Raw genomic sequence first — 17,000 nt, 5'->3', positions numbered from 1 at the left:
GGGGCGAGAAGTAAGTGAATTCCCGATCGGTGGGGTGAGTCAGGCGCCAGATATCAGTGAACTGGAGGGTAGAAAAAGTCCTATCTAGTGGGGTGGTAATAGGTGTGGGAGAACCAACCATGGTGATGTCAGGATGATCTCGACATTGTCTATCCTCCAGTGGGTTAATGACTGAATTAAAATCCCCCCCAACTAGATGTAGGGTCTCAGGCACGTTCGAAATCCAAGCTAGGAGGTCTTGAAAAAATGTAGAGTCAGGCGAATTAGGGGCATATATGTTAGTAAAGGCTAGATCTTTGTTGTTCAAAGAGAGACATACTGTAAGCATACGCCCACTCGAGTCAGTGCGAACGTCCCGCGTCGTAAAGCGAAGATGTTTGTGTAAAAGAATAACTACGCCCGCCTTGCGACCAACCGCAGGTGAGCCAAAGATCTCTCCGACCCAGAGCTTCCGAAGGCGAGAGATGTCGTCAGCGGATAGATGGGTCTCCTGTAGGAGCGCCACATCCGTCCGTAGACGTTTAAGATGTCTAAGTATTTTCATACGTTTAGCAGGAGATCTAAGGCCCTTGACATTCCACGTAACCACGGTCAGTTGGGTTCCGTTCGTGTCAGCCATCAGGTGAGTGGTAAGTGTAGAAAAGACGCAAAACTACCATTAAATGAGATCCGAAGGGATTGAGGGAGGGTAGTGTAGTAGGGGGAAGCATGTGTATATAAAATGGCACAAGGAACCGGGAGGGAGGAAAGAAAGGGGAGGAGAGGAGAGTACTGAGAGGAGTAGTAGAAAAGGAGCAAGGAAGAGAGAGAAAGACAGGACAGTAAAACAACGAAGCAAGTGTAAACCACATCTTCACTTTTTTCCACATAAGGAACGTTGTAGAAACACATCTCCCAGAGAATGACCACACCCCCTGGGAGAGGCCAGAGTTGCACCTCGGGGTATAGGGAGGGGTGGAGGGAAAAGGCAGGGAAAAAAGGGGGAGGACAGGCAAGACAAGGGAGGGGGGGGAGGGGGAAGGGAGGTAAAAGAAGAAGAGGGGAGGGAAGATCAGGGAAGAGGAGTAGGGCAATGGACTGCAGGAGGAAGTAGTAGGCAGCAGCAAAATAAGATAAAATAAAATAGAGGGAGCATCAATGTCGCAGGTAACATAGGTGAAAGTAACACAGGTAACAGAAGATAACCAAAACAAAGTAATAGACAAGCCCACTACAGGTAGTCGGGCCTAGGTTATATAAAAAAAAAAAAAACAACAAAGAAAAGCTTATACCATCCCCCTGTATATACCAAACCGTAATAATAACAATGAGAGAGGTATAAGGCGAGGGAGCAATCCCAAATATAACACACTAAAGGTTCGCAGAACAAGTCGCGAATCAGGAGGACAGTTAACATCCATCCTGTGTCAAATCAATAAGAGAGGCAGGACCTCCAGGAGGAAAGGTACAGAAGCTCAGTAGAAAGTGATCCTCAGCGGAGGGCTGTGCGAGGAGGATGGGTGGTAGAGCGGCTCCGTTTATAAGGAGGTTTTTCAGGACTCATACGTTGGGGGGTGCCGGTGTTAGGCTCGTGGGCCGGTCCAGGCGAGAGAGATCTAGTGGAAGGGGCACGGGCCGTGTCCATGTCAGCAGGAAAGTTTAGAAAGTGTTCTGCCTCAGCTGGAGAGGTGAACGTGCGACGGGTACCATCCGAGGAAGTAATGTGGAGTACTGCCGGGTATGCTAGAGTAAATTTAACATGGTTGTTGAAGAGGGCCGCACATATCGGTGAAAAGGCCTTGCGCATTTTCATGACTTCCATGGAGTAATCAGCAAATAGAAGCAAATTCGCCCCATCAATAGTCAGGGAACGTTGTGATCGAAATTTTTGTAGTATAGCATGCTTATCAGCATAGTTAAGGTAGCGTACAATGACTGCCCTGGGCTTAGCGCGCTGCTCATTGGGGTGACCAAGGCGGTGGGCCCTTTCAACAATGCATGGCGATTTGAGGCCCAATTGCGCAGGAATGGCTTCAGCGCAAATGTCAGTCAGCTGAGCTGCAGTAACCGATTCGGGTAGGCCCACTACCCTCAAGTTGTTCCTTCTGGCCCTATTTTCTAAATCATCAATTTTAATCCAGAGGTCTCTGGTGGAAGTAGTAAGGCGTGCTATGGCCGCAGATTGCGCTGTGGTGTCATCCTCCATGAGGGAGATGCGGTCTTCCGCGTGTGTGAGACGCTGGGCCTGATGCTGGAGTTCCGTGTGGAGCTGCTCCATGGCCTTTTGAATGGCCGAATCAATTGTAGCGGTCAGCGTGGGGGTCAGGAGAGACACTACTGCCTGTGCAATGTCAGCGGTGGGGGCCGCGTTCGCTGAGGGAACCGCCGGAGACAGCGGGGAAGGTTCTGCAATGCATTGTATCGGCGCCATCTTGGCCGGAGTCTCGGCCTGGTGCATATCAGCGGCGACCACCGCGGCAAACGATCTGTGCGTGGATCGCTCCACAAATCGATCCATAAGCAGCTCAACTACTCCCGGAGTCCGGGGGGGGGGATCCCCGAGGCGTATGGCAGACTTAACAGCCGGTTTCAGGGGGGTGAGCGGTCGGAGCGGTCCCGCTTACCTCCTCCTCATATGGCGCCGGAACCGGAACTATGACTCTGCCATCTTGACATCTTCTGTACCATGCCTACAGCCTTGACATGCCCTGTACAATACCCACAGCCTCTGACATCTCCTGTACCATGACCACAGCCTCTGCCATCTTGACATATTCTGTACCATGCCCAGAGCCTCCAACATCTCCTTTACCATACACACAGCCTCTGACATCTCCTGTACCATGCCCACAGCCTGTGACATCTCCTGTACCATGCCCACAGCCTCTGCCATCTTGACATATTCTGTACGATGCCCACCGCCTTGACATCTCCTGTACCATGACCACAGCCTCTACCTTCTTGACATCTTCTATTACATGCCCACAGCCTCAGACATATCCTGTACCATACCCACAGCCTCTGCCATCTTGACATCTCATGTACCATGCCCACAGCCTCTGACATCTCCTGTACCATGCCCACAGCCACTGGCATCTCCTGTACCATGCCCACAGCCTCTGGCATCTCCAGTACCATGCCCACAGCCTATGACATCTCCTGTAGCATGATCACAACCACTGCCATCTTGACATCTTCTGTACCATGCCCAAGGCCTCTGACATTTCCTTTACCATGCCCATAGCCTCTGACATTTCATGTACTATGCCCGGAGCCTCTGCCATCTTAATATCTTCTGCACCATGCCCACAGCATCTGACATCTCCTGTACCATGCCCGCAGCCTCTACCATCTTCAGTACCATGCCCACAGCCTTGACATCTCCTGTACCATGCCACTGCCTGACATCTCCTGTACCATGCCCACAGCCTCTGCCATCTTGACATCTTCTGTACCATGCCCACAGCCTTGTCATCTCCTGTACCATGCCTAAAGCCTCTGCCATACTGACATCTTCTGTACCATGCTCGCAGCCTCTGACATCTCCTGTACCATGCCCGCAGCCTCTACCATCTTCAGTACCATGCCCACAGCCTTGACATCTCCTGTACCATGCCACTGCCTGACATCTCCTGTACCATGCCCACAGCCTCTGCCATCTTGACATCTTCTGTACCATGCCCACAGCCTCTGCCATACTGACATCTTCTGTACCATGCTCGCAGCCTCTGACATCTCCTGTACCATGCCCACAGCCTCTGATATCTCCTGTACCATCCCCGAAGCCTCTGCCATCTTGACATCTTCTGTACCATGCCAACAGCCTCTGGCATTTTTTGTACCTTGCTCATAGCCTCTGCCATCTTGATATCTTCTGTAACATGCCCACAGCCTCTGACATCTCCTGTACCATGACCACAGCCTCTACCATCTTGACATATTTTGTACCATGCCCAAAGCATGTGACATCTCCTTTACCATACACACAGCCTCTGACATGTCCTGTACCATGCCCGTAGCCTCTGACATCTCCAGTACCATGCCCACAGCCTCTGCCATCTTGACATATTCTGTACCATGCCCACAGGCTTGATATCTCCTGTACCATGACCACAGCCTCTGACATCTCTTGTTCCATGTACTGTACCATGCCCGCAGCCTCTTACATTTCCTGTACCACGCCCACAGCCTCTACCTTCTTGACATATTCTATTACATGCCCACAGCCTCAGACATATCCTGTATATATATATATATATATATATATATATATAAAATATATATATATATATATATATATGTATATATATATATATATATATATATATATATATATATATATATATATATATATATTTTCCTCAGTTTAGGTCGATACGTATTCTTCTACATATTTTTGGTAAAATAATAGCAATAAGCATATATTGATTGGTTTTCGCAAAAGTTATAGTGTCTACCAAATAGGGGATAGATAGGGGCGTGGCTAGCCATCGGAGCAGATGGCTGCTTTCTAAAACCGCTCCTCTCCACTGAGGTCCAACGGAGGTCGATACAGCGATGTACAGCCTTGTTTCAGTGCACAGACTGCACTACAAAGGTCCAGCGAACCTCCCAAATGACATCCCACAAAAGAAAGGGGTAAAACAACCGGGAAAGATGCCCAATTTCTTTGCCATGCAGCGCAGTTACACGGACCAAGATGGCGGCGACAGGCACTGGGGAGACACACGCAGCTCCTATACACAGCGCAGAGTGCCCACAGGCTCCCAACTCGGCCGCAATCACAACAAGCAGGGATTGGAGAACTTTCCCTCACCCCCATCGGCATCATCCAATCCAGCTAAAAGTAAACCGGATCTGGCATTTTATTCAGCTTCTAACAGCTTGAAGGTGAGCTTAGACTCCTCTTTAGATGACACAAGAGAACTGCAGGAATCTATATCTGACTTCCCCACAGCAAACAAACCAGTAATGGACACCACACTAAAAGACATGTTAGTGTCCTTAAGATCCACTCTGCATGCTGACATAATGGCATTAACCAGCCAATTTTAAATCAGAAATATCAGCAGTCAACAAGCGGGTCTCTCACGTGGAAACAAAAATGGGTGAATTTGCCTCCACTTTTAATGACTTGGTGGATGCCCACAATGATAGGGACAACGAGATATTGTAGATGCAACTGAAATTGGCAAATTTAGAGGATAGGTCCAGGAGGCATAACATTAAAATAAGGGGAATATCTGAAACAATAAAACCTCCTGACCTAAAAGAATACTTTACTACGGTGATGAAATCAGTGCTTCCTGATGCACCTATAGAAGATCTAATTGTGGACCGCATCCACAGGCTTTCCAGGCCTAAACACATTGCATCACACCTGCTCAGGGACACCATAGTCAGGATTAAATTTTTTCATACTAAGGACAGATTCATGACCGCTGTTAGGCCCCGCGACAATATACCCCCTGACTTACAAGACCTCTCCTTCTTCACAGACCTGTCGGCGTACACTATGCAACAGCATAGACAACTGACAAGCATCACAAAACCTCTGAACAACAACAAGATAGTGTACAGATGTATATACCCAGCGAAGCTGCTAATAACTAAGGATGGACACAACCATATAATTGCTAGCGTCAAGGAAGGCATGTGCCTCATGAGAGGCTGGCATATCATTCCCACTGGCACCGCGGAAGGGGACGGGATGAAACTCCCATATCTAACAGAGGATTCAGACGCTGAAACTGGCTGACAATTGGGCTCGTAAGCCACTACCTTCATTAACTCTGTTGGCCCAGGGGATGGTGATGTTTATTTATCCCCTTGCCTAAACCCCTAAGTTGAGTGGTTGTTTTACCGCACAGATTCTAACCAGAATCGCAACCTGTTACTCTGGTGTGTTACAACCGATTAATGCACCTACGTTTTACCTCACTTAATTTTTACTTTTTTTTTTCCTTTCTTTTCCTTTTCTTTCTTACTAACCATCATCTAAGAAGTAATCCAGGAGACTTCCTAGAACTACCTTCCGGACTCAGCAGTCATCACTCCAACACCTACCAAAACCTCGCTTTCTGGGGAAACCCAGCCACACGCCTGTGACAGGTAACGTGTAATACGCTAATATAAATATAACTGCACTAAATCAGCCCCACTAATCACCATAGAATGCCTTTCAATATCTCTTCACTCAATGTTAAAGGACTGAATATCCCTCAAAAAAGAGATGACAGAGAGAAGCTATTAAGCTTCTTGCATACAAGAGACCCATTTCTGTTCTCTCAAATCCCCAGTTTTTCAGCACCGTAAATACCCACATGTTACACGGCCAACAGCCCCCAAAAAAGGGGAGTAGCTATTGCTATCAACGACTCAGTCCAATTTAAATAACTGGATGTACATGTGGATAGTTCAGGCAGATATATAATACTGGTATGTGAGACTGACATTTCTGTATATACATTGGTTAACATATATCTACCTATCACAAAGCAGTTAAAGTTTTTGAATAAAATATGGAAGAAAGTATCTTCAATGAGACAAGGATCTACTATCCTATGCAGAGATTGTAATACTGTTCCCGACAGAGAGAGATGGACATTTCTGACTGATCTAAATCCCGACATAGAAGAGTTTCTTTGGACCGTTTCATCTCTTTGTTGGGTTTTTACGATGTATGGAGATGCCAGCACGCATCAGAGAAAGACTTTTCTTTTTTTTCAAATGCTCATAATTCATATTCTTGCATAGATCTGTTCTTGGTAGACAAATTTATGTTGCAAAAAATTGAACGATCAGAAATACATTGTATTACGTGGTCTGACCATGCATCAATTTCCATTGGCGTGGGGGATCACCGAGCCGAAACCAGAGAAAACAGATGGCATAATAATATTTACATATTATCGCAACCTGCAAATTTAGAAGCTATACGCTCAGCACTTACGGAGTTTTTTGCCATTAACGCTCCCTCGGTTGGCGATCCCTTCACACTGTGGAATGCACATAAAGTGTATATTATAGGTTTGCTCATTCAGATGAGCGCTAAATTTAAAAAACAACCATCACAAAAACTGGACGAGCTACTGACTAAGATAAAACACTTAGAAACTATTAATAAGCAAAACCCCTCCCTAAAACTTAGAGATGCACTATTCATCACTAGGCAAGAGTTGAGAACGCACCTGATAGCCCAACATAACCACCAGCTTTGCTCTTTAAAAGCTCGTACTTACAGATGTGGAAATAAAGCTGGGAAAACATTAGCAAACCAACTAAATACCCACACAGAAAATATCTTATATTTGGAACCCTAAAATTAAAAGAAAAGTCACAAACCCAAAAGAAATTGTGAATGCCTTTAGTGATTATTACGAAGCATTGTATAATCTTAAAAATGACCAAGACAATCCCCAACCCAATGACGATATAATTGCGGACTTCCTGACATCAGTGAATCTACCTACTGTATCCCAAGCAGACTTAGATAAATTGAACCAACAACGACCCAAGAAATAGAACAAATGATAAAGACCCTTCCACATAATAAGTCACCAGACCCAGACGGTTACTCTTCAGAATATTATCAGTTATTTAGTAACATCTTATCACCATACCTACAAATGGTATTTGACACTGCCACGGCTGTAGCTGGTTTTCCCTCAGAAATGCTCACGGCCACAATTATTACACTGCCCAAACCAGGTAAGGAACCTAACATGCCACAAAACTTCAGGCCCATCACATTGTTAAATGCAGATGTGAAGTTATACGCCAAGCTATTAGCACACAGATTGACAAATGTACTGCCCCAATTAATTAATTATGATCAAGTGGGTTTCGTGTCGGGCTGACAAACGACAGACGCTACTAGGAGAATGCTTAATCTTCTACATATAGCGGAAAAAGAAAGAAGGCCTTCTCTACTCCTCATGTTGGATGCAGAAAAGGCCTTCGATAGAGTACACTGGGGGTACCTTAGAGGGGTATTGGGGAAGTTTGGCTTCTCCAGCCTGATACAAGATGCAACACTGGCTCTATATTCCTCCCCGTCAGCATATGTGTATACGGAGGGAATGTTCTCCAAATAATTTCAAATCACGAACAGAACGAGGCAGGGTTGCCCCATGTCCCCATTAATTTTTGCAGTAATAATGGAACCCTTGGCAGAGAAAATCAGATCTGACCACTCCGTACAAGGCATAGCATCACAATCGTACCAGCATAAAAATGACATTATTTGCTGACGATGTAATATTATCACTCTCTAACCCAATCAAATCTCTACCTGCAGCCCACAGTATTCTCCAACAATTTGGCAGAATATCCTTTTACAAAGTAAACACAATGAGATCAAACATACAAGGCATAAGAATAAACAAAAGAGTAGAAAATAATTTACAAGAGATTCTCCCATATCCATGGACCACACCGTCCATTACCTATTTGGGTATCAAACTCACATGTCCACTCTCTAAATTATACCAAGAAAACTATGTACCACTCATTGACAAATGCCAGAAAGAACTCTCAAGAATTCAAAAAGTTTTACCTATCCTGGTCCGGACGGTTAGCAGCATATAAAATGCTAATACTGCCAAAAAGACTTTATATCTTTAGAGCACTGCCAATTCAAATACCTGCTAATTTCTTTACAACAATACAAAAACAACTGTTGAGTTTTGTGGGGGGGAGCAGGGCGAGGTGCTCTCCTTTCATACAAAATACACATAAAAATGCAGGGGGTATGGGCCTGCCAATACTGAAGGATTATTTCACAGCACTAGTTATCGACCAGATTAAAAATTGGTTTGTTAAACCAGTCGTCAAACCATGGTGCCAACTAGAACTTACTAGATTTCAATCACTTTCACCCCTTTCATTTCTCATGGCCTCTGTCATACCTACAGCTAACCAAACCACAGACCACCCCACAATTCAAGCAGCGTGTAGGGCATGGCCTGAGATCAGCTTAGAAGGTTCAGCACATTACCCAATAGTCAAAGTCCCCATTCCTCTGGAATCCATCAAATGGTTAATCCCTAACATAGCATTGAATAAATGGCTTGAGAACAAAATAAGTAATATAGCAGATCTCACCACAGGGGATAAAATAAGGCCTTTCACATACATTCAGCAAAAATTCTGAATCCCAAACACAGAAATCTTTACCTACACACAGATCGCTTCTTTGGTTCAAAGCATAAAAGTGACACATATCCCCATCATAGAAAAATATGGAAATTCCTTCAGTCCTGCAACACCAAAGCTAAAGGTATAACATTAATATATAATTCTCTTCATTCTAAAGATGTCTTTCAGTAATATAATCCAATACTAAAGTGGGAAACAGAGCTGGGAAAGACTTTCTCGGAAGCTCAATGGGGTAAAGCCATTAAATGCAACTATAAGTACTCTAGATGCTCAAACTATGAAGAATTAAATCAGAAACTTATGCTGAGATGGTACTTTACTCCATACATTGTGGCCAAATTCTCAAAGGACAATTCCAATCTGCTCCATAAATTTTGGTTGGATGTATTTAAAGCGGACCTCCACGCTGAAGTGGAAGTTCCACTCATCTGATCCCTCCCCCCCTCCGGTGCCACAATCGGCACCTTTCAGGGGGGAGGGGGTGCAGATACCTGGATAATCCAGGTATCTACACCCACTTCCGGGACAAGCTAGCCGCAGATGCCCCACCCACCCTCCATTGTGTTCTGGGAAACAAACAGTTCCCAGGACACAGCGGGGACCAGTGGAGATGCACAGCACGACTCGTACATGCACAGTAGGGAACAGGGCAGTGAAGCCGCAATGCTTCTCTTCCCGATTCCCTGACAGAGGATGGCTGTGGGGGCAGCAGAGAGACGAGCAATTGCTCATCATCTGCCGCCGACATCGCTGGACCCTGGGACAGGTAAGTGTCAATTTATTAAAAGTCAGCAGATGCAGTATTTGTAGCTGCTGGCTTTTAATATTTTTCTTAAAGGTGCAGCTCCTCTTTAACCTGATTTCAAAAGTGACAAAGTAAGTGTTAAACCTAATGTGGAACAAGCCATTCTGAGTTTAAACACAGCGGATCATCCCTGCTCCATTAGATCCATATTTACACATATCCTATTATCCTATTATCCTATCCTAAGCAAATGGAAGTCCAGCGAAATTCCTAAACTGATTGAGGTTTCAATTAAAGTGAAGATGATTGCTGAATATGAAAATATAATAGCTTGCAGAGAGGGGACATACCAAGCATATCAGTCCAATTGGTCTTCTTGGAAGAATTTCTCCAAAGCCCAGGGGAGACCTGTTCAGAAATAGTCTTCACTGAGCGGACGCTACTTTTCATCTTCATTTTATTTTTTGTTGTTATCTTGTCTATTCTTTTCCTTATTCATACTTCACCTTGTTGTGTCGGTACTTTCAAGATCCAGTGACCCTGGCTCCATTTTCAGTATGTACTTGGTAGATGAGACTATATAAGTAAAATAGAGGGAGGAGTGTGCCCCCTGAAGACACAGTGTGCCCCCAAAAGGGGTGTCTGGGGGGTGCCCTTATCCCTGTGACCATGGGATAGATCCTGGTAATTCCTAAAACAGCAGAATATATGTTGGAGCAAAAAAAAAAATCTTGAAAGTAGATTACCCCCGACAATTAAGACCACCTCATACTGTTCATTGTTATAATTGTTGTACTAATTATTCTATTAAGATTGTAAATGGAATTCTTCTGTAATCAGTAATTCTTCAATAAAAACCATGGAAATAAAATAGGGGATAGATTTAAGACATTTTTATTATTATTTTATTAGTAATGACAGCAAATTTTTATCATAACTGTAACATTATGGCGGACACATCGGACACTTTTGACACTATTTTGGCACCATTGTCATTTATACAACAATCAGTGGTATAAAAATGCACTGATTACTGTATAAATGACACTGGCAGTGAAGAGGTTAAACACTAGGGGGCGATCAAGGGGTTAAGTGTGTCCTAGGGAGTGATTCTAACTATGGGGGATGGGCTATCTAGGACAAGACAGCGATCACTGCTCCCAATGACAGGGAAAAGTAGATCTCTGTCTTGTCACTAGGCAAAATGGGGAAATGCCTTGTTTACATATCCCCGTTCTTCTGGTGCATGACACAATCACTGGACACCATTGAACATCGAGTCCAGGGGTCCCGCGGGCACAGAGCACGTGGCAGATGTGCACACACCCACAATGCCGCATCTTAAAGGGGATGTACCTGTATGCCCATTGGCACTGCCGTGCCATTGTGCCAACGTATATCGTCGTGCACTGGTCGGCAAGCGGGTAAAATCACTACTCCTGAAAAAATGGCCATTTTAAAAATGTTTTTGCATTGATACATGTCCCCTCGGGCAGGACCCGGGTCTCCAAACACTTTGTATGGCAATAACTTACATATAAGCCTTTAAAATTAACAGTTTTTATTTTTCACATTCATGTCCCAATGGTGTTTGCATGTTCACACAAACTTTTTGTGTGTTCGCAAGTTCTGGTGAGAACCGAACTGGGGGGGTGTTCGGCTAATCCCAAGTCAAAAGGTACTAAAATCTGCTGTTTCCACCTGAATTCTGGGCTGGCCAATGAATGGCGGAGGTACGGGAGCTGCAGAAGTGATGGGCTGCTAATCAGGATTAGCAAACACATCAGGAAGGGCACTCTGGGCTCTACAGGCCTTTCTTTGAATTCTTGGTGGCTGCGGGGCACTTCTTGTGCTAGCCACCGCACCAGTCAGGTACACCTGACCTTAGCAGGGACCAGTACCCCATCATCAGAGCTATCTGTCAGGGTGATCTCTACCAGTTTGTATACTGAGCCTGAATCTGACAGTGAGGTCTCTTCAATGCTGTACATTTATAGGTACAGCTAGTGTGACTCACAGGTAAAAGAGCACCTGGTTGTCAGCGACTGCTTCAATCGCTACAAAAAATGAACTGTTAGTGCTAGCAGGGATCAGGCGTGACTCTGCTAAAGCTGCAGTTTTGTGTGCTGTGTTTTGTAAGTGACAGTGATCTATTGATACTGCACTTGGGTGGACTGGGCAGAGGGCTAAATGCAGGTGCTGGCAGGTATCTGGGCTGATTCTAATAACGCCACATTTTTAGGAACACTATACTATTGGGAACGCTAATATAGCTCTGATCAGATGAAAGATATTGATCTGTTCAGATACTATACTAGTAATGGAGCTATATAGTGTGAGTGTGTGTTAGTGTACCTGGCACTAATCTGATGATGTCTGGGATTGACACTGACCCTAACTGACACTAAAACTGATGTCACCCGACAAGAGATCTGTACATTATACTAGTGACACTGTGATAGGGAGTGAAAGGGTTAACTTGGGGGGAGGTGATCAGAGGGTTAAACCTTTATTAGGGGGTTAATGGGGAGTACCCTAAACCTACCTGGGCCTACCACTAACTGTCCTAACACTGATTAGGGACACCAATACAGTGACTAGTGAAAAATCTGAAAAATGCACTTGGTGACACTGTGACAGGGAGTGAAAGGGTTAACGGGGGGTGATCAAGGGGTTAAATGTGTACCTACATGTCCTGGTGTCAGTGTAGTGTTGGTGTACTCACAGTAGATGTCTTCTCACTTGCTGGAAACTAAAAGGGCTCCACGAGGGGAGATGACATCACTTCCTCTGCCTGTGTTTACATTACACATGTAGAGGACAGTCTGCCATTCACCAGAACCGATCAGCAGGTCCAGCCCAGAAATCATTGACCTGGGCCTGTAGACTGATCAGTTCTGAAATCTATCAAATCGTTGTGGGGACGGTGTAGGGGGGCGCGTACCCCCATACCCACACACGTGACCGACATACGATGATGGCGATTCACGCAGGAGAGCCAACCTGCCTCAGTACAACTGTGGTGGCTGGTCAGGAACCGGTTAATGTATTTCCCCCAATACTTACCTGAGCCTGATCCCCATCCAGCAATGTACACAAGAGCAGAGGCTCTCTTGGCTCTCTCCCTTCTCATTGGCTCAGACACAGCAGGGGGAGACATTGGCAGAGGAAGATGTGGGACTTTTATGGCAGATAAGGACTCATAAAGGGGATGGGAGTTGGGGATGTTCATCATTTCTTCTAGTGATGGGGGAGGGGTAACTTTCCAGGATTTATAACTCCTATCCTGCAGAAGGGAGACAATGACAGATGTGACAGTACAGTTCCCTGTCCTAGTAATTGTCGCCCAGGGTTCTCAAATAGGCAGGTTGAGGGGCTCCAGGGGTATTTAATGTGGAGGAATCTGTTTTATCAGTTTCCTCCAAAGTTTGTAAAATCCACTTGGGGACCTGGAGCCCGGAGATTCCATAGCGTTATGGGTGGGATGGAATCTCCAATCCTGGGACCGGGTTTTTGGAACAGCCAGGAGTCTGGCTGGTTGATTGAGCAGGTGGGTCCTGGGCTTATAGCAAAGTTAGGATCAGGGTTCTGGGCTCCACCCAGAGAGACAGGAGGTCTCCAGGAGTCCAGAGAGTCCAGAGAGTCCAGAGAGTGCAGAGAGTGCAGAGAGTGCACTAGAGAAAGCCAGAGACCCAAGTCAGAGGATCAGAGCAGTGAGGGGCTGCTTGCTAGATAGACACTGTGTGTGTTAAAGCTGTGTGCATCGGAGACAAATGAGAGCCTGAAGGGGAAGGCCTGAGCAGCAAGGAAGCTGAAGAGGTACAGTAGTTGTGTGGTAACCCTGTTATATGGCCAAGAGGGCTGAATTGTAAAGCCTGGGCGGCACTGCTGCTGAAGAGAGCCAGGTGGCTTGGCATTTTTCATGTATTTTTTTTTAGCAGAAGAACCCCTGTGTGGGCAACCAAGCGCATGTGTGAACTTTATGTTGTTCCTTTTTAATAAAAGTGGGCTACCATGCCCTTAAACGAAAGTTCCTGTTCGCTGTGAACTTACTGAAAAGCATCAGCCACTGAGTTAAACATCCCCCAATGTCACACAGATGATATTTCTGGAGTATGAGTTGTATTGGTTATGGGACGGCCTTTTGTACAGAAGTGAGAACTGTCTGAGGTCTTTGTCTTCAGAGGAATGGATCATGTTTTCTGTCTTTATTATGGTCAGGACACAACATTCCATTCATAGATTTGTAAATATGAAATATTGGATATATATAATTAGCATTTTCATTTTCAGCCAGCAGGTGGAGCTGAAATCTCTTTTCCACATGTTTACCTGAATGTCCTTCTTGGATCACTGTACAATCCATGTTATTTACAGAGCTCAGTAGCTCAAGCTGTAATTTCCCTTCATAACTGAATGACTCAGAGGAGGGGGAGGGGAGGGGGAGCAGATTCCTGAAACCCACCGGAGGGACCTCACTGGACATTGTGTGAAAATTGAGGATGAATTGATCCGTGGTGTCTGTAGCTACAGAGGTCAGTGAGGTCTCGGTCACACGTGTGTCAGTACCATGTGATTATGTGACATTTATTCAGCATTTCTAAAGCCTGATAACCGCCTTCCATGCCTGCCATGAATATTACAATGGCGGCACACAGTGCTGGTCACACAGGAGCGGTAGCGTTGTGTCGTGTTATAAATGAAGCCGCATGTCGCTGTCATGAGATATCCACGCTTGTCAGTCGCCTCCATTCATTTCATGGTGATGTCCAATAATCTCTGAGCATTAGAGGACAGACAGCAGAGGCTCCGGTATCCCAGAATGCACTGGGAAATAATAGAGAAGTAGGACAGAGCAGCTCCGGTCACTTCTGGTTGTACAGAACAGCCGTGTGGTAACTCCAATAGCTTCTGTGTGCCGGCAAAATCACCAACCAGCCGGCAATACTGACAGTGCCAGGCAGGAAATGTGTCACTGCACAGCCAAAAACCTCTTCCAATTATATATACTAATCAGCTGAACACAGAAGGATTCATCCACAAAATCCAACACCAAATACATAGAAAGACAACTGTGCAGCACCACAAGTGAGACTCCCTAAACCTAAAAATAGGATTTACATTTCAAATGTTTAAACAATCCACACGTGTTTCAGCACAATTATACAGGAATATTACAATGTTAGAAAAAACAATATAAGTAAGATATTGTCAAAGTGCCCAATATTGCAGCATGATGAGTGAGACTACCCAAACTTTAGCATACTATGTACATGCAAAAAACCTACTTTGTGGTTGGCCACTTATGATTAGTGATGTGCAGTGACACCTCCCTTACAGGATAGATATAAAGATATCTGTGCAGCACTAGAAGTGAGACTCCCTAAATCTTAAAGGGTTGATATTTACATATTTTAAACAAACAACACAAATATACATGATGAAGCCCCGGCTAGGGCGTAACGTGTAAGGTGGAGACGTCATCACGCCTGTCAGATACACTAGGAGAGCCGCTGCTATACTGTTATGAAGGAGAGGAGGGTCGCCGGGCGCTCTGTGCATTCTTACATGGATATATTGTGATTCTATGTGAGGATATATTACATGTTATTATTAATAAACTATTAATGACCCGAGTATCCCAGCTATTGTGACACATACAAATAAAACAGATGTGGTAACAAGTCACCAAGCGGGTATTATCCTCAGACTGGGAAATCTGTCCTCCAGGGGGCAGGAGAGCGATAGTGAGTATGATGACATGGCGGCTGGTTTTCATTCTATAGAATTATTGTAATATATCCGAAATCCACATATCAGAGGAGATCATTTCCTCTACATCACTTCCCCTTTAGGCTCCTCCCACTAGAAGAACAACCCCTCCCCCGCACATTTCTCCAGCATTCTTATAGTGTTTTCAGAGCTTGATAAACACAATGAAGACACATGATAAATGTCATAGAAGTGTTACTGAGCATTGCTTCCTTCTACATAATCATCAGACGTGTGAGGGAGTCCTAAGGGGGTCTATTCCATCCTATTTCCTGCTTGTTAGGAATATGGAGGGTCATTCCATATGTACAGAGCCTGGTCACTGTTCTACTATAAGGGGAACCCCAAATCCCATGGATGAGATTACAAAGAGAAAGATTCCCTCAGAGAGAGGAGAAGACATGAGAAGAGGACAGGTGATGGAAGATTCTACATGGGTGAGGATGGAGGACACCCAGAGATAGAAGGAGACACTGAGAGACGGGAACAATCACAAGACGTCACATTTCCCCATCACGGCACATCACACATTTCTCTTACCGTAATTCCTGAATTTTACTCTCCGGGTTCATCAGAAAGGAAAGAGAATCCGACATCCATCCATATCCTGAAGAGGAGGAATCTTCTTCTTCTGCTTTGTCCTCTCCCGGACAATCTTTACTGGAAATAGTACAATCCACAAATCTAAAATCCAATAATGAGATAATAATTATCACCAAGAATGTATGACCTCTGACCCCAAGAATAACAATGTAACCCCAACATTTCCCTTCCACATGGCTGCCTTCCCTCCGGCTCTACAGCCTCATACTGGACCTGATGAGGACTTCTCATTGGTGGCTATGAGTGGTCTTTGAAGTCACACTCCAGACAAAACTTAAAGGAGGCCCCTGATATGTATACGGGGTCTCCGGCCTTCCTACACAGGGGTCTCCATTCAGCTTCTGGGAAATCCTGGAACACCACTTTGGTTCCAGATATAAAATGCAGTCCAGACATTCCCATCTCCGCCCACTTCTGCAGACAATTGGCCCCTCCAATGTTGGGATGATGATGTCACACCCCTGACATTATTTCCCTCCCCCACATCTCTGAACACAAAGCTTTCCCTCCAAATGTTCTGTGTAATAAATGGTATAATTGGGGGCAGGGAAAGGGTTAATGTGATGTAAATGATGTGATTGTTCCCAGAAGTTGTGTAGAAGGTGATATGTGGGAACCACCATTTAGCTCTGGTTCACACAGCACAACATGAAAGTCGCAGCCACTTCCAGCTTGACTTTGCTCTACAACTTCCCGGCGACCAGGTGCGACTTCAAAGTGACCTTACTGAGAAGCATTCCTA

General features: G+C 45.1%; 2 protein-coding genes across 13 annotated transcripts in view; one reads left to right on the top strand and one right to left on the bottom strand.

The window, feature by feature from the left end:
• Positions 1–17,000, top strand: part of LOC143958272 (NACHT, LRR and PYD domains-containing protein 3-like) — a 535,368-nt gene that overhangs the window by 366,086 nt on the left and 152,282 nt on the right. The gene's annotated exons all lie outside the window — the stretch shown is intronic.
• LOC143958206 (NACHT, LRR and PYD domains-containing protein 3-like) overlaps positions 1–17,000 on the bottom strand; it is a 177,532-nt gene that overhangs the window by 31,362 nt on the left and 129,170 nt on the right. For 11 of the 12 annotated variants that reach the window (XM_077467714.1, XM_077467741.1, XM_077467750.1 and 8 more), the window contains one exon: positions 16,196–16,339. In XM_077467714.1, coding sequence (XP_077323840.1) covers positions 16,196–16,339 — 144 coding nt within the window. Of the gene's footprint in view, positions 1–6,865; positions 6,978–16,195; positions 16,340–17,000 lie in introns of those variants that run through there. The other variant, XM_077467774.1, reaches the window with a different exon arrangement.

The sequence above is a fragment of the Lithobates pipiens genome, unplaced genomic scaffold, assembly GCF_037356315.1.
Source record: "Lithobates pipiens isolate NorthernLeopardFrog02 unplaced genomic scaffold, aLitPip1_a1.2 Scaffold_102, whole genome shotgun sequence".
Classification (NCBI taxonomy): Eukaryota; Metazoa; Chordata; class Amphibia; order Anura; family Ranidae; genus Lithobates; species Lithobates pipiens.
Note: the sequence above shows the minus strand (reverse complement) of the source record. Positions and strands in the feature narration are given on the sequence as shown.